Source organism: Bradysia coprophila, unplaced genomic scaffold (assembly GCF_014529535.1).
Source record: "Bradysia coprophila strain Holo2 unplaced genomic scaffold, BU_Bcop_v1 contig_297, whole genome shotgun sequence".
NCBI lineage: Eukaryota > Metazoa > Arthropoda > Insecta > Diptera > Sciaridae > Bradysia > Bradysia coprophila.
In genome coordinates this window covers 7,765,178-7,786,762 of record NW_023503555.1, presented here as the reverse complement: position 1 = coordinate 7,786,762, position 21,585 = coordinate 7,765,178, and the positions used below count along the sequence as shown (strand labels likewise).

Genomic DNA, 21,585 nt, shown 5'->3' with positions numbered 1-21,585 from the left:
GACCTGTGCGGTTTTTCTTGTTGATACATAAGAGAACGTCGATCAGAGCTCATCTCAGATTAGTCGTTTCCAAAAGATATTCATCAGTGCCGCGCTGATTCCCGAAGGGCCTTTTGATTTTTGTATGGATAAAATGCGACGAAGGGTCTTTCGAAAAATTTCTTCATATAACGCCCGAAGGGCTTTTTTGAGCCAGTCCGGCACTGATGTTCGTTAAATTTCACTTCATCTTGTTAGGTGCCTTTTTCGTGTATCAATATAAGGTGTGCACATTTTCGTATCGCATCGGTTTACTAAATTTGTTCAGGTGTTCCATTTACTGTATCCATAAGCTTAACACAGAAAATTACCGCATTTTAACATATTTGGTAATTCTTAGACAGTTGTATAAGAAGGTAACATCCAGTGAGTTGGAAGTTTTTTTTTTTCAATTATCGAAATTATTTTTAAAATATGAAGTGCACTTCGTTGGTTTTAATATTCTTTATTGCCAGAAATACAGTAAATGGTCAGGTAAAAACATATTTGTTATAAAGGCCAATGCCAATGTAAACCACCAAAAATTTAGTCCTCTTGACGAAACAGTCAGTACTGGCAATGCCACTCTGGCATGTGTGGCAATTGCGTATGTTGGAGTCAAGTAGCTATCTGCCGCGATCTACACTAATTAAACTGTTCCACTTTGTTGATGTTGATAGATTGCGCGAATATTTTTCTAGTCATCCCAGCAAAAGTTAGTGATGTCACAGAAGACCGACTTCGACTTGCCGACAGCGTCAATCAGTGACAGTACGAAGAAATATTGCTCAAATCCACACTGTATTGATATGGAAGGACCCATGACGTTTTCGCGAATATCGCCTCCGTCTAACCGCGTTTCGTCATTCGTGAACAGTCCCTGATACAAAATAAATATTAGTAAAAACCTCGCATAAGGGAAATGTGACGCAAGTCCCTGTGCTGTGCATACTTTCAAAACAACTGATATAATTTTAAGTGACGGATTCAGCGCCTGAATACAAACATTTCTTAAAGAAAATTGTACAAAAAAAATGTTTCCCAAAGTTCTGCCCGAAGCCGTGGAACACATACCTAGGAAGGTATCGGGTCGTCAAGAATTTGAGACTAAATAGATCATTGTCAATGTCGTTTGAGCTGTCAAATAAGTTGTCATTTTCACAAAGCTAACCTCAAATCGAACAAAAAAAGTATTGGATGGTGAGATGCCACACAAATTTTCATACATTTCAAGGGGCGGCTCTGTGAACGAAACATCTTTTGAGGTTAGCTTTGTGAAATTGACAACTCATTTGACACTTTTTGAGAGAAGAAACCGCTATTCGACACTGATCTATTCCCTGATATATCTAATTTTTTTAAAACACACTTTTTCCGTAAAAGTGCTTCATGAAAGGTCACTATCGATATTCAAAACGGTCAATGCCTTATCTTCAGGGTTCACCAACTGTTCGATCAGCTAATGGATTCAACCCTGTCAAAGATGCTGCAGTTCTACAGAAAGCCATGAAAGGTTTCGGCACAGACGAAACGTCTATTATCGAACTCTTTGGTAGAAGAAGCAACGAGCAACGTTTAGAAATTGAAAAGTCTTTTAAAACTGCGTATGGCAAGGACTTGGTCGACGAATTGAAATCAGAGTTGAGTGGAAAGTTCGAAGATACTATTGTGGCATTAGTGACACCATCCCTTCAGTTTTATGCAAATGAATTACACGATGCCGTTGCTGGTATGGGAACGGACGAAGAAGCAATTATTGGTATGATTAATGGGATGGGATATTGCTGGGTAGTGGGTAGTCATCCAATGAAAATTTATCTCTTTTGGTTAGAAATTCTTGTTGCTCTGTCTAATAGCGACGTCAGAACCGTTTCTCAACTGTATCAACAAACGTATGGCAATTCATTAGAGTCTGACTTGAAGGGAGACACAAGTGGACAGTTTCAAAGGCTATGCGTCTCTTTAGTTCAGGGTAATCGTAACGAAAATCCGGTAAGTTTGGTCACAACATTGGGGCAGCTTTTTTTTGACCAAATTTAGAGTTTTTGTATTAGCAAGTGGATAATAGTACTGCTGTAACCGATGCGATTGCGTTGTTTGAAGCTGGTGCCGGTCAACCGGGTTCTGATCCGGACCTTTTCAATTCCATTTTGGTTACTCGTTCCTTCCCACAACTTACCCAAATATTCAAGGAATACGAAAAAATTTCCGAACATAATATCGAGAGCGCAATCAATGAAAAATTCAGCGGATGGACAAAAGCTGGATATTCGGCTATCAGTTAGTTGAACATTGTAAAATTTCACTCTTTCCCATTTAATGTGACTCGGATTGTTTCATGCAGTTGAATGGTCCAAATCGAAAGTGAATTTCTTTGTGGACCGTCTGCAGAATGCACTGACCGGTTACTTTCCAAATCACAAGACTTTGATTCGAATTATTGTCAGTCGATCTGAAGTTGATTTAGGCGACATTGAAAGAGGGTTCTTCAACAAAACCGGAAAGAGTTTGGAGTCGTCGATCAAGGTATGTGTGATCACGATCAGTCGCTGGTAAAATTAATGAGGCATGAACATCGTCATCATCCCAAACGTGTAACAAAATTTTTCATTCGAATTCCAACAGGATGCTACATCCGGCGATTACAGAGACATATTGCTCTTGGTGGCTTCAAATTGAGCTTTTTACAATCGAATTTCAATCGAATTACGACACAAGTGTGGCGTTTAAATTGAGCTCAGTTTTGTGAGAAAATAAATAAAACTTTTGAAGTAAAATCAATTCTTTTTATTAGGATTTTTCGACTAGACTCAGGGCAAAAAAACACGAACAATTGTGCGTTGATGGGATCGACAATTATCCGGCGTTTTATATCGTTTAGCCTATGGTGAACATCGATATCCGATCGGATTACTATGGAAAACGCAACTCAGAATTTTCAGCTTATTCGTTTTCTCAACAACAAATTCAAAAATTACCATGTTTCGCGAAGTTTGCACATAAAATTGTGGTATGCGATCGCACTGCCAGTGGTCAAAATTTTGATCTTTGATAAAGTTGCAGTGAATCTCCTGGAATAAAAAGTAGCGCAAAAACCGAATGAGCAAGCGACTCAAACGTTAAATCCATTCGACAACTGACTGTGCTCTATTTAGGTTGGTCCTTGTGATGAATTTTCTATTTTTTTAAGCGTCTTCTCATCCAAAGCACCTAGCAGGGTAATAGAAAAAAATAAAGTAGTACTTTAATCGAAGTATGCGAATATTTCCATACCTTTTTTTCATAATGTCATTGCAAAATTACCATTAAGGCTGCTAATGGTATTATTGGTATCAAAAAAATACTCTATTTGACGTGTAAAAACCTCTATTATCCTGTTAGGTGCTTTGTCTCATCACATCCAAATGCTTTTGCATTGTCGCAAATGATCTTTCTCAGCATTAAAGTCTGCCTTAACCGACTCTGTAAAAATATATTTTTTTGTCGACTTCGGCAGTGAAGCAAAACAATGTGCCATCAAGCATGAGTTTCGCGATAAATCACGGCAGAGTAAAATAAGCTTTACTCTGTCATGGATAAATGCGTCATCTATGCAGAGAAACTGGAATTTGTGCTTTACAATAAACCTACATTCATAGCAAGCAATTGAGTTTCTGTTCATTTTGTGAAGTCAAAGAAAGGAGGTTTTCCACCTACTACGAAGTAGGAGGAAAGCAACATTTTCAAGACCAATGTTCGCTCGGTTTAGGACAATTTCGAGCTGAACATGTAAAATTTTAATTTAGTTTATTTCATTTCCATCGTTCCAGCCTGTTTGAAGACCAAAAACAAGTTGAAAACACTGAAAAATATGGGTCTCCTGGAGCGACAGTTTACTTCGACTAACTTTATGGCTTGCAACAGAATTTATCTGAGGTTTATTATATGTGGAACGAAAGAGGGTACGGCCAGCTACAAAACCCTATAGTCAGTTCCGCGGATAAATTCTGTTGCAAGCCAGTGGGGCTGTCCAAACATTGACCATATTTTGAGTCGTAAGTCCAGAACGGGTGGCGGCCCATACCGATGATTATACTCTTTATGAAGGTCTGTCAAAGGCCTATATTCCTACAAATTTTCAACTTTTAGAAACATGTCTATCTTGAGCTATCACAAAAAAAACTGTTTTCACCACCCCTTGACATGCTATCACTTTTCACGTGTTCACCCCGAAAATGGGAAACTAACCGAAAAAGCAAAAGATCCCTGTTTCTTAGAAGTGAAAGACGATTCAAACGAGCTATAGCTTGCCTGGATCGCCGAACCATTGTATTGATTTTCACCAAAATTGGTTCAAGTTTTGGCGATATCACTCTTAACTAAATTTCAGCCTCTGGAAAATGTTACACTTGCAACGGCCAATAATCCACCTGTTTCGAATGAAATCCAAAACACCATTGAAGACTTACGTCGCTTTGATCATAATCACAAAATGGATCAGCCGATACAGGTGTTAGCCGTATAACTATGTCGAAGACCGTCCCTACATTTACAAGTGAACAATACAACAAAATAAACGAATGGATTGTAGCAGAACCACATTGTAGCAGACAATGTCCAACAAGTCGCACTATTGATTTGGTCAAGAATAATTTTGAAATTACGATAACACAAACGCAAATGAGAAGACTGCAATCCGTTCCTGTTGTTGATCAGAACAGAGTTTCTACAAATGACAAATATAGAAGACGATTGAGAGAATTTCCAAAGTCTTCCGAATTTTTTAAGTCAACTGAAAGTTTCTGCGCGATTCAATCGATTTGAAAACAACCTTTTCAAGTAAGAAATGCTACAACAACCAGAAACCCTTATTGCTGCACTTATACGAATACTCATGCTGTTCGCTTTGTTCTACCATGGCCTCACAAATCTATGAGCAGTGGTTTCAGTCTTTTGTTCTTATGAAAGGATGAACAAGGAGTGTCAGAGGATAAAGGCAGATGAGAAAAACGTCTTCGTTGAAAAAACCTCGTCAAACTAATTTAGATTCTAATATACACATACAATCTTGAAGAGATTGGAGAAAGAACAGACATTTCGTTTCATTTGTCGTTTTTATTATAAATCTTCAGACTTTACGTCAAAAATATGCAATATCGATGAACCTTTTCGTTTTCAATCAGTGCCACGACAGTGTTGGGTCGTTGTTCTTTGTTTGCAGCTTCAATATATGGCCGTAAATTTTCAGCGCCGGTCCAATTTTAATGTCAAACCCTTTGACGATGTCACCTCGTTTTCTGCAATTGGAAAAGTAAATTAAAGTTAGAGCCGACACTCTCAACTGCATAAGGCACAAAATGGTTATTACAGTAGATAGAGCGATGGTCCATCGATCTCGTGATCTTTGAAGACGTGCGCGTGTCTCGGAAAAATATTCTTAAAATATTTGAAAACTTGTTCAATTGACCAATCGGACGCATCTATACTGCTCACATCGTCATCAGTGCCGCTCGGATGCCGTTGTGGCATTCGATTTTGCGCCGGTCGTTGAACGCGTGCAGTTTGAACCAAATCATTGGATTCGTCCTCATCCGATGACGATGTTTCGATCACTTCGTCTGCATTGAATCCGAGAAAACCGCCGCCAGACGATTTGTTATCCGCACCGGTTGGTTTCACACGCCGTTGAGCGAATGCTCGCGGCTTTTCCGTCACAGTTCGGCTCGGTGTTGACACTCGTTTCGGGTGTTTGCCGCAAATGCCGCAGCAGAATCGATTCTCTTTGATGATTTTGATTTTGTCCTCGGAGCCGTGACATTTTGCGTGAAAGTGTGCGAAGCAGTTATAGCATTTCAGAATGGGTTTCTGGGGAGAAGAGCCTTTATTGCAAACGGTGCATGATTGACAGCTGTTACATTCCCAGGACTGTTCTTCATTTTTCCCAAAGTTTTCGCAAATCGATTGCAGACAATTGAGATGAACTGGAATATTCGAAGTTTATTAAGTCAAACCGTCGACGTACTCGCGTGACTGCAATTGAACTTACTATGAGTCGAACAGCCGGCCTTACAGTTAACTAAGTTCTCCGGCTTATCATACTTTTTACAATTAAAGCAGCTGTATTGTGCGACGGGACTGTCTTTGCCAACTGCAACTCTTTTCATAGACAAACACGAATCCGTTTGTCGTCGCTTTGTTACAGCATCAGACGGATCGAACGGAACTTTTGCTTTCTGAAATGATTTTCAATGTAAAAATCCCGAACCATTCGAAGGAAATATTCGAAAATTGATCTCGTTACCTTCACTCGTCCACCCACACGCATCGCGACTGGTGGTGAATCTTCTTTTCGGAATGATTTTTTCGGTGTCAGTGGCGATTTGCGTTGATTTCGTTTTCGTTCCGTTGGTAGCGATTGCATTCTGAAACAAACGAAAAGAAATTTCAGCGGAACATCAACAGGAAGTGCATGGACGTGAGGAGAACTCTTTGAATATGCAGAAGCGTCAGTGTCGGTGAAGATTCATTTGTGACATAACACAGACAAGACGAATGCCATAGAATAAACTGCAGAACGGGTCATTCATATGAAAATGTCACGTTAGGTCTGGCGTTTTGTAATATGATTTTAACGTATACAGATCATAGCGAACCTATAGGCGTTCCTTCACTTCCTGGAAATGTCTAGATTAAGCGATTGAAAGATGTTACTCGACGTCCGGTGTCACGATCAAACAGTTGAAAACCGAAAATGTTTGGGTTAGATTTTCGATTAAAAGAGCGTCGGAGGCGTCTCTGCTTTATCCAGTTACTTCTATTTATAAGACAATTGCAAAACAATACGAACCAATCAGAACCAAGGTCCCGTATACAAAAAGAAACGTTAGTTTGGCCGCTGATTCGGTCGATGGAATTTGGCAAATGGAATCGAAGATGCTCACCTATTACTCCTTTTGTTGAATGTTCAGCGAACACTGTCTACGCAATTGATAAAATTAAAATGTTCAGAACACTTTATTACGGCTACAAACAAGCTGGAGGAATCGAATTGAACCACCAGCAAATTGAAAATGAAAATGGTGAATATGCTATTGTTTTTGTGGTGAAAGCAGTGATGACATCGAGTGTCAAAGTGTTCCATGACAAACAACGCCGAAATGACATTTTGAGCCGGTGACGCTAGTGTTCAATTTGCGCCAAAATAAACGATTTTTTTTAAATTTGAATGTTAAAATGAATAACTGTATGGCAGGAGGAAGGTTTGTTTCTCTCGTTAGGGGCTCGTTCAGGAACGAAAAATTCTTCACTCAGTGTGTTTACTTTTGCATAACTTTTTATTTCAGGATTCAAGAAACGTTACAAGGTGCTTCTGCTGAACTGTCTTACGTCCTTGATCAATAGGTGCATCTGTGAATCGCGTTATGACGACGTTTTGAAACACGCGAAGGTAATTGTGTTGTCTAAGGGGGGTGACACGACTGAAATGGGCAATTACAGACCGATTTCACTGCTCTCAGTGTTGTCAAAGCTGGTTGAGAGAATTCGTTATGAGCAATTGTATGCCAAACTTGACTCCGAGGGTTTTTTTAACATGAAGCAGTTTGGGTTCTTGAAGAAATCAAACACTCTAGCGTGCTGTTTGGATTTGTGTACGAGGTTGAGACGAAATTTAAATGAAAGACTACAAGTCGGCTGTCTTTTTGTTGACTTTAAAAAAGCGTTTGATTCGGTAAAACCATTCCATTCTTCTGAATAAACTACAATGCATGGGTCTAAGTGGTAAGTCATATGATCTCATAAAGAATTACTTGACTGGCAGAAGGCAGTTCGTTAGTGTGGCAGGCACTGAAAGCACACCAAAAGAGGTGATTTGTGGAGTCCCCCAAGGCTCTGCATTATCATCTCTTTTGTTCATTGTGTTTCTGTACGACTTGTTTAAGTTGAATTTTAAAGGAACTCTTTACCTGTACGCCGACGATACGACTTTCAAATATGCAACGCGATCACCTAACGACCTTCGGTCGATGATGCAGAGTGATCTTTGTTTACTGAATTATTGGTCATCTCAGAATTGCTTGTTTGTCAATGCATCGAAGTCTAATTACGTCTTGTTCAATCGTAACCTCGTGGAATCTTCAGAGGATTTTGAGCTGATCTGCGATGGTGAACCTCTTTCGCGGAAGAGAGTTGTGAAGTACCTAGGGCTCTACATTAATGAAAGCTTCACGTGGAATGACCACTTGACCAAAGTCATTAGGAAAATCTCACCAATCGTCGGTGTTTTCAGGCGTCTGAGGTTTCTGATACCAAGGCGAGCTCTGTTCAATTTATATTTTTCGTTCGTGCATTCGCACTTAAATTACTTGAATCCGATTTGGAATACGGCACCAGTTGGTGCATTGAATGATATGTTGCTGCTCCAGAAAAGAGCACTGCGTAATATGCACGGTTTGAATTCCAGAGATTCTGTCAAAGACTAGTTCAATGGATCGATTCTACCGATCCATCATTTCAATGCCCTTCAGACAGCGACGCTAGTTTTTTCTCTGAAGAACGACCTGATGAAGCATGATGTTGAGTTGAGAACGAATGGTGACATTCACGACCACTCGACAAGAGGAAGAGATCTCCTTCATCCTTCGTTTTCCCGAACCGGCTTTGGACGGCAGGCAATAGAAGTCCGTGGTTTTTGTTTCTTTAACAGTTTACCATCGGCATTACGTGACTCAAATAGCGTAACAGCGTTCAAGCGCGATCTGAAAAGTCATCTATTCGATATTTTCCGATCATCTCTTGACTATGTCTTCAGTTGGTGAAAGTACAGCTCCGTCGTTTCTTGCGCTTAGACGTTATTCTGCTTTGGCTAGATTTTTTTTCCCTGTTTTCTATTTAAACGAATTTCAATTTAATTTTAATTTTGATTAGATTCATTTGATTTAGATATTTTTTTTTCTTTTTTGTTTAACTAATTTCTTAGTTTTTTCGATTTATTGATTTAATTTTTGTTTGTTTTTAGCCCCGTACGAAGTACGAAGGGGCTTATAGGATTACGATGCCGTGTGTAATTGATGGAATTCGAAGCAGACGGTAAGGGCAAAGTGTTTGCCTATGTTCATAGATGACGAATCTGCAATAAAAATTTTGTCTGTCCGTCTGTCTGTCCGTCACGTCGATATCTTGAGTAAATCAAATCAGATTTCAAAAAAATAAATTTTCCCTGAAAGATAGTCGAAATAGTGAGGCTAAGTTCGAAGATGGGCATATTCGGGTCGGCCCTTCGTGAGTTAGGACCACCTAAGTGATTTAAGGTGTTTTGGTGATATTTATGGCAAAATAAACGATGGAAATGTAGATGACACGGCAAATGATAGGTATTGTCAATACCATTCCAGGAAAAAAAAGTTTTTTAAAATCGGGTGAGTGGACCGTGAGTTAGGGCCTTAGAAGTGAAATGCTACTAGGGCCCTATGTGTATTTCACATATAACTCGAGTAAATTTCATCCGTTTTCGTAATTTTTGTTTCATTTGGAAGGTAATCAAAGGCCGAATAGAATGTTCTTGAAAAAAAATTAAATTTGGGTCCCTGGACTAAGGCCACTACTAGGGCCCTATGTGTATTTTACATATAACTCGAGCAAATTTCATCCGTTTTTCGTAATTTTTGTTTCATTTGGAAGGTAATCAAAGGCCGAATAGAATGTAGTTGAAAAAATTTTTAAATTTGGGTCCTCGGACTGAGGCCGACACTAGGCACTTCAAAAAAATAAAATTTTTAGGGCGATTTGAAATTTTTGTTTCATTTGAAAGGAACGTCGTACGGGGCTTCGTAATTGCGCTATGCGCAATTTATAAGATGTACACATTACATAATAATTTTACTTTAACTACATTAACCGGCGCAATAGGCTTACGGTCAAAGTAGGGTGATAGACGCACTAGGGTCACGTACGCAATAGATATACGGGTTTGTACGGGGCTCAGTCGCAGCAAACGCTCCGACTGTTCTGATGGCTCGTTTTCGTTTTATTTTTCTATGTAATTGATTGATTTATAATGGATTTAATTTTAGTTGATTGAGAGTAGCATTTAAATGATTTAAAAGTAAACATGTACAGGCTCTGAGCCTTCAATGTTTTTTGAATGGAGAATAATAATAATAATAAAAAAAAGACGATTTTTAATTGAGCAGACTTAATACTGCTGAACTTTTAGTTTAATATTTCTACATAAAGAAATTTAACATTTGGATTATTGGAACTTGAATTTTTTTTTATAATGAAAGCAACTTGTGAAGATGTGGAGGTGTACCGAACGATAAAATCCAATTTCGCCGTAACTCTACATGGCATGTACTCCTACTTTACATTTCATTGATTGCTTTATGGGCTGGCCCGAATTGGTAAACCGACGTATTTTTGAATTAAAGAACATAATTAAGTGACGGAGACAATATTTCCCTACGAAAGTGCAAGGGGAGTACACGCAGATACAGATACGCGGGTGACACACCACACTTGATGCATGGTGAATTGCATACAAAAATTTTATCTAATAAAATGGCGGTCTGCGTGACCATCCCGTTTACAGCCTTGCGAAAGTGTCGCTCACTACAAAATAAATCGTCAATTTCACACAATCCGACGATCAAAGGCGAGCTGAAGTTGCAGCTGCAATCCTTTGGTATTTTGTCCCAAATCTAGATTAAATATCATGAAAATATTCACCAATCAGGTCAATAATCGCAGGCCGATTTTGAGTTTCTGTGTTCATGCCACCATGCCAGTTTGATCATCACTTAAAAGTCGGAATGTTTTCTGCCATTTCCAAATCTTCTGCGAAAAGATTAGTCCCAGGAACTAAGTTTAAGTCGCCTCCATATAACTACAAAATTTTCACCTAATGCACACGGGCGGGTGACAAATAACTTGAACCATAGTTTCCGAGAATAAAGATTCGCTCTACACAATGTCCCAGCCACAATATATAAACCATGGGCGAAATGGAAATTTTTGCTTAAGAGGGTAGACTAGGTGTGAAGTAGGCCATATATTGAAAAATTGGTTTTAAAATTAATGTAGACCATTTAATGAAAATCTGTTCCAGCAATTAGATGAGCAATATGTTTATCTATCTCTAAAAAATGAAAAACGATTTACAATAAGCATCAGTTGGAAGAAAACCGATTTCCAAAATATGAACGTCGCTTAAAGTTAGGCTATGCAATATTTTTTTGGAAATCGGTTTTCTTCCAACTGATGCTTATTGTAAATCGTTTTTCATTTTTTAGAGATAGATAAACATATTGCTCATCTAATTGCTGGAACAGATTTTCATTAAATGGTCTACATTAATTTTAAAACCAATTTTTCAATATATAGCCTACTTCACACCTAGTCTGCCCTCTTAATTTAATGTTTGGGAATAACATTTCCGTCCAGTTTACAGTTTGCACTTAAAAATGTACATCATCACAAACCATCGTAAATTCAAATTTTACTTCTTATATGACATTTGCTTCTTTAATGACATTTGGGTAACATTTCACGACCAAAATACATCGTGAGAAATCTAACCTCACAGTTATACCTGTCATCGTTAACTGAACGAAACTCGGTGAAAGAAATTTCGTGCCTGAACGAGCTCCTAGGGTAGATAGAATTATTGCAGCTGGGCGTGCGTGCAGTTATACGATACGACATATTTCAAAATTCAATAATTTTTGATTTTGTTCATATTATTTTATGAATAATTTCGTGCAAGCTTGCACATCAATCAATAAAAGTATAAACCAGGTATGGTCATCCTGCAGACGAACTCATTTTTCATTTAAATTTAACCAAATCTATCGGGTTCAACAAATGGCCTAAAGTAACCTCACTTAGCGTAGCGCTTCCTTAAACATTAAATGAGAATGGGACTATTTACCGCAGGCCCAAATGACGTAATGTGCGGAAATCAAAAATCAAACCAGCAAGGAAATGGAAGGAAGTACATGGAGAGAAAAACCAAATTCGACATGTTTTCGAATTTGGGAGTTGTTGTGGTTTGTACAATGAATGTACAAATCAGGTATGGGCCGATCCTTCAAAATCGATCGGTTTAGCTTGAATGCATTGGCCTACGAATTAATTACACAATAATTTCATTTAACAATTTAGATTTTTATTTCAAGAATGAAAGACTGAAATAAAAATTTTAGATTTTCATTAAACCACAGCACTGCTACTGAATAGGTTTCGTCCATCGTACGGTAAAAACGAATTTTGACAGGCCGAAAACAATCGACCGTCATCCACAGAAGCAAACATAACCGCAACTTAAACAAATTTCTTCGTTAAAACTTCAAAGTGAGGTTGTGTTGAGTTCTCTGTGGATGACGATTGACATTTTGAACGGCCTTGGAAGAAACATATAGGTTTGTTCCAAGTAACTGTAAACACGAACTTTGACAACCCGAACAACGACAATTTCATCCATAGCAACGTCGCTTACGTGATATGTCATACAAATACAGCAACGTCGCCTACGCGATTTACACACAAATATTATTGAGATTAAGGTTATGTGGATGAATTCATACAGCCTTGGAACTAACCTATTGACAAGTGTCAAATTTGGAGGCTTTAGTGATAAGAGCTACCGCTTAGGATTGTTTGTATTGTATGTCCATGATGTTCATACAACGAAAACAAGCAATCTATCTTTACCACGGCAGAGTAAAATAAACCAGGCAGGAGCGGTTCATTTTCGAAACGTCAAATAAGGGACCTAATACACTGTACGAAAATAAACTCAAATGAACACTGACATAAATTGAAAAACTTTATTCGCAAAAAATATAGTGCTACTAGATTATTCAGGTCCCTTGTCAAATGTCCACTCCTGCCTGGTTAACTTTACTCTGCCGTGATCTTTACAAAAGAAATGCAGTGAATATTGTGATTTCGTTAGCTTCCGAATGTTTTCTATGTTCATTCTAGAAGCATTTTGTGTGGAATCATGTAGAAGCAATGATAATTTGGCCACTGGGACGTAGCTTCGACAGATAGAGGTAACATCTCGGCCATTTCTATAGAAACATTATGGGAATATGTTTTACCCATGCAAAAAAACAAGTACCAGTGTTGTGCAAGAACAAATGAAGTATAAAAATTTCAAATGCTCATCTGCTACATGTGAGGTGTCTGGTTTGATGTAGAAATACCGAAATATCTATACCAAACCTCCGAACGACCAAACGTTCGTGCCATTAAGCAGACCAGCAGACACATTGATAAATTAATAGCGAAGGGATTCTTGATATTTCTATATTAGAACCAGACAGTGTTTAGCAGTGTGATCATTTTAAGTTTTTATACTTGTTTTGTTCTTGCACAACACTAATACTTGTTCCTTTCCTTGGGTAAGACCAGCATTGTGGTTGCTTCACCACCATACAGCCGCATGTCTAGTGATGAACAAAATAACATAAAAGTTTAATTTCAGTTGATTTACGATTCGCTAGATATTCACATGCAAAAAGGTATGACCTATCATCTCGCAGATCGAAACACTCTTTCTTCCGTGTCAGAATTTGCTGCCACCGGGATTGAATCCTGGGTTTCTTGGTGAAAGGCCAGCACGTTAGAACTGAGCCAACCCTTCCTTTATTGATTAGTGATCTGTTTAACATGCAAATTTTGTCTTTATCTTCCATCTTCGCACCGATAGATTGTAGATTTCTTAAATAATTTAGGCTTATTCCTTCGTATTCGGTGAAAATGATTTTTGACAAGCCGAAACGAACAAGAGCATCATTATCCACAGAGCCAAAACCTCAACGCTTTTGGAACAGACCTATCGATGTCACGCAGATGCAGATACACGGGTTACACACCACATTTCATACAAAAAATTCACCACGCCATACAAATTCAATTTTGTTGATTTGTTTGTATGTTAAAGGTGTGTTTCCGCGTATCTAATAAAATCGCGATGTGACGCAGATGCAGATACGCGGGCTACACACCACATTTCATACAAAAAATTCATCACGCCATACAAATTCAATTTTGTTGAATTTGTTTGTATGTTAAAGGTGTGTTTCCGCGTATCTAATAAAATTGCGATGTGACGCAGATGCAGATACGCGGGTTACACACCACATTTCATACAAAAAATTCACCACGCCATACAAATTCAATTTTGTTGAATTTGTTTGTATGTTAAAGGTGTGTTTCAGCGTATCTAATAAAATTGCGATGTGACGCAGATGCAGATACGCGGGCTACACACCACATTTCATACAAAAAATTCACCACGCCATACAAATTCAATTTTGTTGAATTTGTTTGTATGTTAAAGGTGTGTTTCAGCGTATCTAATAAAATTGCGATGTGACGCAGATGCAGATACGCGGGTTACACACCACATTTCATACAAAAAACTCACCACGCCATACAAATTCAATTTTGTTGAATTTGTTTGTATGTTAAAGGTGTGTTTCAGCGTATCTAATAAAATTGCGATGTGACGCAGATGCAGATACGCGGGCTACACACCACATTTCATACAAAAAATTCATCACGCCATACAAATTCAATTTTGGTGAATTTGTTTGTTTGTTAAAGGTGTGTTTCCACGTATCTAATAAAATTGCGATGTGACGCAGATGCAGATACGCGGGCTACACACCACATTTCATACAAAAAATTCACCACGCCATACAAATTCAATTTTGTTGAATTTGTTTGTATGTTAAAGGTGTGTTTCCGCGTATCTAATAAAATTGCGATGTGACGCAGATGCAGATACGCGGGCTACACACCACATTTCATACAAAAAATTCACCGCGCCATACAAATTCGATTTTGTTGAATTTGTTTGTATGTTAAAGGTGTGTTTCCGCGTATCTAATAAAATTGCGATGTGACGCAGATGCAGATACGCGGGTTACACACCACATCTCATACAAAAAATTCACCACGCCATACAAATTCAATTTTGTTGAATTTGTTTGTATGTTAAAGGTGTGTTTCAGCGTATCTAATAAAATTGCGATGTGACGCAGATGCAGATACGCGGGTTACACACCACATCTCATACAAAAAAATCACCACGCCATACAAATTCAATTTTGTTGAATTTGTTTGTATGTTAAAGGTGTGTTTCCGCGTATCTAATAAAATTGCGATGTGACCCAGATGCAGATACGCGGGTTACACACCACATTTCATACAAAAAATTCACCACGCCATACAAATTCAATTTTGGTGAATTTGTTTTTATGTTAAAGGTGTGTTTCCGCGTATCTAATAAAATTGCGATGTGCGTGACCTCCTCAAAGAATACAGCCTTGTCGAATTTCAGGTGACTTTCAAGGTTGTCTGTTTCCATAATTTTCAGCGTTAACAGTTCACGGCGAACTACATCCACTTAGATACGCCTTTATGTTCGAATGCGTTGCACAACGACGTCCATGCTTCTTTTGTTTATTGAAAACGTCTGAACAGTATTGATTTGACTTAACTATACGCGTGAAATCCAAATCATACTAATCTTTATTCTTGGTTACTTGACTCCTCAATTGCCTTTAATCTACAGAGAGATAATCTATCATATACGAACACCGTTTTTCACTTTTAGTGCTAAAAATCTAGCCATTTATTGAAATAATTTATAGATAAATAATATTAACAAAAGAAAGGGCACACTTGACAATTGGCCCAGTTTCACTGTTATTAAATCAAGTTCCTAAAGTAATTCAGAACAGAGTTTTCTTATTTAACATTTTGTCGCGATCGACTCTAGAATCCAATAGCTTGTTTTCCAAATTGCTGTTTTTTTTTTCTTTTTTTTGAGTATGTGGTAACAATTTCCTAGGTGTTACAAGAGCTTTTTTTCACTTTTTTTTGTAGGAACCGGTTACAGACTAAAAAGAACCTTGTTACGGTTCTCAGGTAACCGGTTCTGGTACCGGTTCTGCATTCCCTAAATCCAACGCACTCTTGGAGTGCGTTGGTAAATCTTGTCCAATTTATTTCTTATCTCCTTTTCGCGCGACTTCTGGTGTCTTCGTTGAAATGATTTGTGGATGACACCTACGATAATGTAGACTTAAAAAGCCGCTTTTGCGATAAGTCTTGTTGCACACGTTGCACTGATGAACCATGTTACCTGAAATCAAAATCTCAATTTATTTTCGGATCTAAATTTTTTGAGTAAGGAGATCGACTCAAAGCATGTAAACACTGAAGGTAATGCAATCTTAATTCGCCTGAAAGTAGCGATCCGTGCGTAACTGCGCATTGCATTATCTTCAGTGTTTATATACTTTGGATTCGACCAACCGCTGTGAATTCACGCAATAAGTTACTGAATTTTGGGTGAACCAAGTGATGAACAAATGAATTAAAAATAAATTTCAACGCACTCTGACGCTGCATTTGTGTTTGAGACTTAAAATTTTGAATTTTCATCGGACTTAAATCGTAATTAATGGCAAAACATTCTTTGAATTTTAATAAAAACTTACTTTCAACAGCCCTTGCACTTGTAGCGTTTCGAGCGTTTCTCTTCGAGCGTCTAGGCAACGAATTGCCTTTCTTGACGGGAAGATCACCTCGCACCTGAAATGAGAAACGAAAAATTAAACAAAAGGTTTAAGTAGCGGAACCTAAGAACGGACGAAAGTCAATTAGGGGCGCCGACTTCTAAGGACAAGTGAGGCTTGGGCACCACTACGGCATTGGTCGAAGTTTTATTGATACTGGGCACTAGCACTTTTCGACGACAAGCTACAGAAAAATGACTATGAAAAGAATCAAAAACTAATAGAACAAGACGAGCGTCACAGTTCTTCTTCTAGCATGAACTGAACATCCGCCTGAAGTAGTTGCAAAATTCGTACGCGGAAAATGTCTTTTTGCAATAACTTTGGCAACTGCATCAAAAGGCTAAGAGCCGTCTGAAGTAGTTGCGAAAGTAATCACAAATTTTGTAGAGAGAAAATATTTTTCGCAACTACTTCAAAAGGCTACACTTCACTCCAAGTAAGTTGCTGTAAGCAACTGACGTTGTGAATGGATTTGTATGACAGGCGATGCTAGAGACAAATTTTTAGAGAGAAACAATTACCTTTTTACACTTCAGTCTAAGTGATCGTCTGGAATTGATGGGATGTTTGACCTCTTTCTTCTTTCTTTGCTTCATCACTTGTTGTGCCAAACGATGTTTCTGTTCAATTTTGGCAACCGGTTGCGGCAGGTCGTACTGCTGTGCATTTTGCGTAATATTATTTTGCTGTGCTTGCAGAAGATCAGACCTGAAATTAGTTTTAAATTGAGAATCGTGAAAATATTGTAATTTCAAATTTTATGCTTACTCGCAATTGTTCCATTCAGCTTCGTTATATTTTCTTTTTCGATGCGGCAGGATCTGCGAAGACAATAACGTATGACTAATCTTATCTTTTATTTTATCATAAGAATATTGGACTGAGAAGAAAATGAGTCATGCATACCTGTTCTTTACTCGATTTCAATTCGTCTTCATTCACCACCAATTCATTATTCTGTTCAACAACGTCGATATCCATGCCAGCAAACGGTCTCCAGATATTATTTTGCTGTAAATAAAATGCCTTTTTTACTAATCTATGTCTGTGTTTGACTCTCATCACTAGAAAATCTCTTCAGATTCAATAAAATTGTGAAAAAAATTCATTCTGAACTGGGCGTCGTAAATACCTGGTTTTCTGTGACTGCTAAATCTAACTGATCAAAATTAATGTTTTTATATCGACGAATCTGGTTATATTGTCCAACATCAAGCGCATCTGTGTACGGTCTCCAGAGATTAGTTGTTGTCTCATTGCTTTGGCTTGGTGTCTGCAGCGACCTACGCAAAAATATTTTTAGAGACATTTTCTTTTTTGATATGAACAACTCGGAAGACACTTGGAAACTGACGATAATTTTGGATTTTTTGTTTAGAGCGTCGAAATATTATGTCAAAGGTGCGGTATCGGCGTCTGTCAAAGGTGTGGTATCAGCGTCTGTCAATGTTTTGTCATTTTCAAGATGGAAGTGAATAATCATCTGATTTTTCCATTGCAGTGCTGCCATTTTATTTAAAATGAAATCAGGTAAACATTTACATCGATAATTCAAATAAATATTTTTTGACATTTTGCATAGAGATGAGTGGGCCGCCCGCAAAAGCGGGCTGCCCGCAGCCCATGCCTCATGCCCATGGGCATGGGCGTAATGGGCTTCAGAGATCGTGGGCATAGGCCAGGGTGTGGGCATTTTTATAAAATTTGGGCGCCCAAACTACGATTTGTTATCGTCATCCCATCAATTCATAAGAAATATTTTTCGATAATTAGTGTAATATCGGAATTTTTTTGGATCCTGAAATTAAATTTTGTTTGAAACGGTCGTCATTAACATGGGAGTCACTAGAAGAATGTCTTTATACAAACTTATTACACATACAAGACACATTTAACACTAACTAAATCAGCGATTCTTGTAGACAAAGTTTGTGGGCTGGGCTAGTGCCCATGGGCATTTTACTTGTGGGCATTGGTCTGGGCATTGGGCATAGATTTCAAATGACGGGCATAGTGGGCATGTGGGCACAAAAATTTGCTATGCCCACTCATCTCTAATTCTGCATCCTTCCTGCTTGAAGGAAAATTACACATTAGTCGATTGGGTGTGGAAATTGAAGGGCATCGCGGCCCTTAGAGACAGCCATCTTTATTTTGCAAAATAATTTCTAGCGCACATACGAGTAGCTTTAGCGAGAATTCACGCCGTAAGTGTGCCTAAAATTTGAATTTTAAGTGAATGATTCGATGAAAAAGTAGTTACTGATGTGTGGCAAACAATTCACGCCGTAAGTGCGGCTTAAATTCAAACATCTATAATATAATCTATAATATAAAACACAAACACGGTGCACCTCATCTCACCTTGGGTCACCTCGCTGCACCTTGGGTCACCTCGCTGCACCTTGGGTCACCTCGGTGCACCTTGGGTCACCTCGGTGCACCTTGGGTCATCTCGGTGCACCTTGGGTCATCTCGGTGCACCTTGGGTCATCTCGGTGCACCTTGGGTCATCTCGGTGCACCACGGTTCACCTGGGTGCACCACACTTCACATCTGTGCAACACGCGGCACGTTGGTCCGTTACTTATGGTCAGGAGGCCAAGTCTCTGATGGTCTTATCAAAAAACGAACGCCGAGGGGTCGATGAACCAGTTCTCTAAAGGCGTTTTTAAAAAGCGGCTTTCAAAGAATCATGTTTGATGGTTCTTTTCAAAAGCGATCGCCAAAGAATCAGGAAAGCGGTCCTACGGAGTGTCTGTCAAAGCCAATAAGAAGTTTTAAATTGATAACAGAATTAATTAATCTAAGTATGGCACTATGACATTTTCAAGTATGGCACTGTAAGTTCGGCACGGTTTCTTATTGTATTTTACGACTTTACCACGGTCGCGGTCGACAGAACCTATTGGCATTGCTACTGCGGTATTCACAATTCCTGACTGTACCTGGGAATTTCAAACTCTCGGGAAATCATTTTTTTAGTAGGAGATATAACACCTGTTATGCCCGTTAAATAAATAAAATTATAATTAGTGTAATCAGTACATCCCGGCCGAAGGCCGGGTATCAGTGCTAGTAATCATATAAACGCAAAAATAAATCCATAACACAGACTTTAAAATCACTATTCCAACGATACCAACCCAATAAAAAACGAAATGTCACTCATTTGTTTGTTGATTTGTCCAATTTTTCAAAAATCATAAAATTGAATTCTGCTGGTACGTTAATTGTCTGCATTTTTCATCCAAAAAAAGGAAATTTTCGAAAGATGCCAGCAAATGAATGTGAAAAAAACAATTTGGATAGAATATGCTCAGTGAGCGAAAAATGTAAATAAAATGGATATTGACGTAATTATTCCCAAAATCATTTGATGAATTAAACCAAATTAAATGTAAACAATGGATCACGTCAACAAAAAAATTTGCAATTTTTTTTTATGCATTGGCAATCATGAAATTTTCCTGAACGTTCTGGTCAAAACCAAGGTAAATATAGTGAGGACCTCCTCACTATATTTACCTTGGTCAAAACAAACGAGGCATTCAAAACATGTTTTGGTCCTATTTTTCATGACGAAATTTTCGAAACTGTCAAATGAAGTTAGAACTTTTTCTATTCAAAATCGCGATTGCTGCATCTGTCAATGAAAACTAGTAAATAGCCTCAATACAAACAACACACACTCTACAGATAATAGCGGCAGGGTCGAAATTTTGCTTGATTTTTGCAAGTGTTTCCAGGTGGTTCCCGTGGTCCAATCGAAAAGTGATGTATGGAAGGTGCCCTTTATTTTTGATAATGAATAAGTCGTCCATACATTATTTTGTCCAAAAACTTCAAATTTAGTCGATATAATTTTGGGTCATTTTGACTCTGCCGCTATTATCCGTAGAGTGTGTGTTGTTCGTATTGAGGCTATTTAAAAACTAGGACCAAAACACGTTTTCAATGCCTCGTTTGTTTTGAGCATAATGTTTGGTCCCCTTGTAAAGCTTAAGCATAGGACTAAACAACTAATTAAAATTTGGGAAAAACACCGTACACTGGAAGTATTTCCATAAGTTCACCGGATGCAATGCAAAATACGTTTTCAAAATTGTGCATTTGGGATACCATCTAACAACTTTGTTAGACGGAGCATTTTACCCTCCACCAATTTCATGATTTCGAAACTTCCGCCACTTCGGCTCGGAGATATCACCCTTCAAAATAGTATTTTTCTTCCTGGAGTACTAAAGCTACTAAAGTCACATTCCGAACAAAACAACATACACAAATTTAATGTCGTTGTTTACATTTGTTGACCGTACAGCATTGTTCGTTCAGCGCGTAGCAATACCAATTAATGCATACGCGCGTAGCATTATCATTTAATGCATTCGTTATAACAAGAAAATCATATTTAAAATTAGTGTATGTTATTGCAGTTCATACAATAAATTGTTGGATAAATTGTTGGCTTCGCGTCGCTCCATCACTGGAAGTTTTCACCACCTGGGTCTAAAACACACCTTTTTGATCCTTGGTATGTAACATACTATTTTAGGCTTTTTAGGGCTACAATTGCGGATGTTCCAGGGTGATAAAAATTTGGCTGCTAAGAAGTTCGCGTTGCGTCATTCACAATAATTGACAAAATGACACATTTTGTATAAGGAAAATGTCACCATGACGGTTATTGTGAATGACACGGCGCGAAATTCCTCAACACCAATAATTTTACTAAACTTAAAATTGCACACTTCACCGATCCCGATGTTAGTCAGTGGTCGTATTCACTAGTTCTCAGAAACGGCGCATAAATTCTTTGGCTATAACGATGATAGTCAGCTATCACGGGCAAAAGTAGCGCATTTCACGCCATGGCATAAAAAATGTATAAAATTTTATGAAAAACCAATTTATATGAATCGTTATTCATATATGTATGGAATGACATTAAAAAACAATCAAACAGAAAACTTTAAAACTCCCAGGAGTGTGA

At 38.2% G+C, this 21,585-nt stretch overlaps 3 protein-coding genes across 3 annotated transcripts; 1 reads left to right on the top strand and 2 right to left on the bottom strand.

Annotated features, from left to right (window-relative positions):
* Window positions 1-333: 333 nt before the first annotated feature.
* LOC119079094 (annexin B9-like) lies at window positions 334-2,789 on the top strand. The gene is made up of 6 exons (XM_037186911.1): window positions 334-513; window positions 1,456-1,777; window positions 1,850-2,010; window positions 2,073-2,298; window positions 2,363-2,544; window positions 2,644-2,789. Exons 1-6 carry the CDS (start codon window positions 454-456, stop codon window positions 2,695-2,697), a joined length of 1,005 nt encoding a protein of 334 aa, XP_037042806.1. The 5' UTR covers window positions 334-453; the 3' UTR covers window positions 2,698-2,789.
* A 2,309-nt stretch (window positions 2,790-5,098) lies between these two features.
* LOC119079092 lies at window positions 5,099-7,114 on the bottom strand. Its single transcript, XM_037186909.1, has 5 exons — window positions 6,939-7,114; window positions 6,299-6,419; window positions 6,044-6,230; window positions 5,366-5,978; window positions 5,099-5,294 (listed from the first exon to the last, which is right to left on the bottom strand). Exons 2-5 carry the CDS (start codon window positions 6,416-6,418, stop codon window positions 5,177-5,179), a joined length of 1,038 nt encoding a protein of 345 aa, XP_037042804.1. The 5' UTR covers window position 6,419; window positions 6,939-7,114; the 3' UTR covers window positions 5,099-5,176.
* An 8,642-nt stretch (window positions 7,115-15,756) lies between these two features.
* On the bottom strand, window positions 15,757-17,596 carry LOC119079011. The gene is made up of 5 exons (XM_037186775.1): window positions 17,499-17,596; window positions 17,361-17,413; window positions 17,114-17,300; window positions 16,512-16,605; window positions 15,757-16,153 (listed from the first exon to the last, which is right to left on the bottom strand). The coding sequence occupies exons 1-5, from the start codon at window positions 17,571-17,573 to the stop codon at window positions 16,014-16,016; spliced, it is 549 nt and encodes a 182-aa protein (XP_037042670.1). The 5' UTR covers window positions 17,574-17,596; the 3' UTR covers window positions 15,757-16,013.
* Window positions 17,597-21,585: the final 3,989 nt, after the last annotated feature.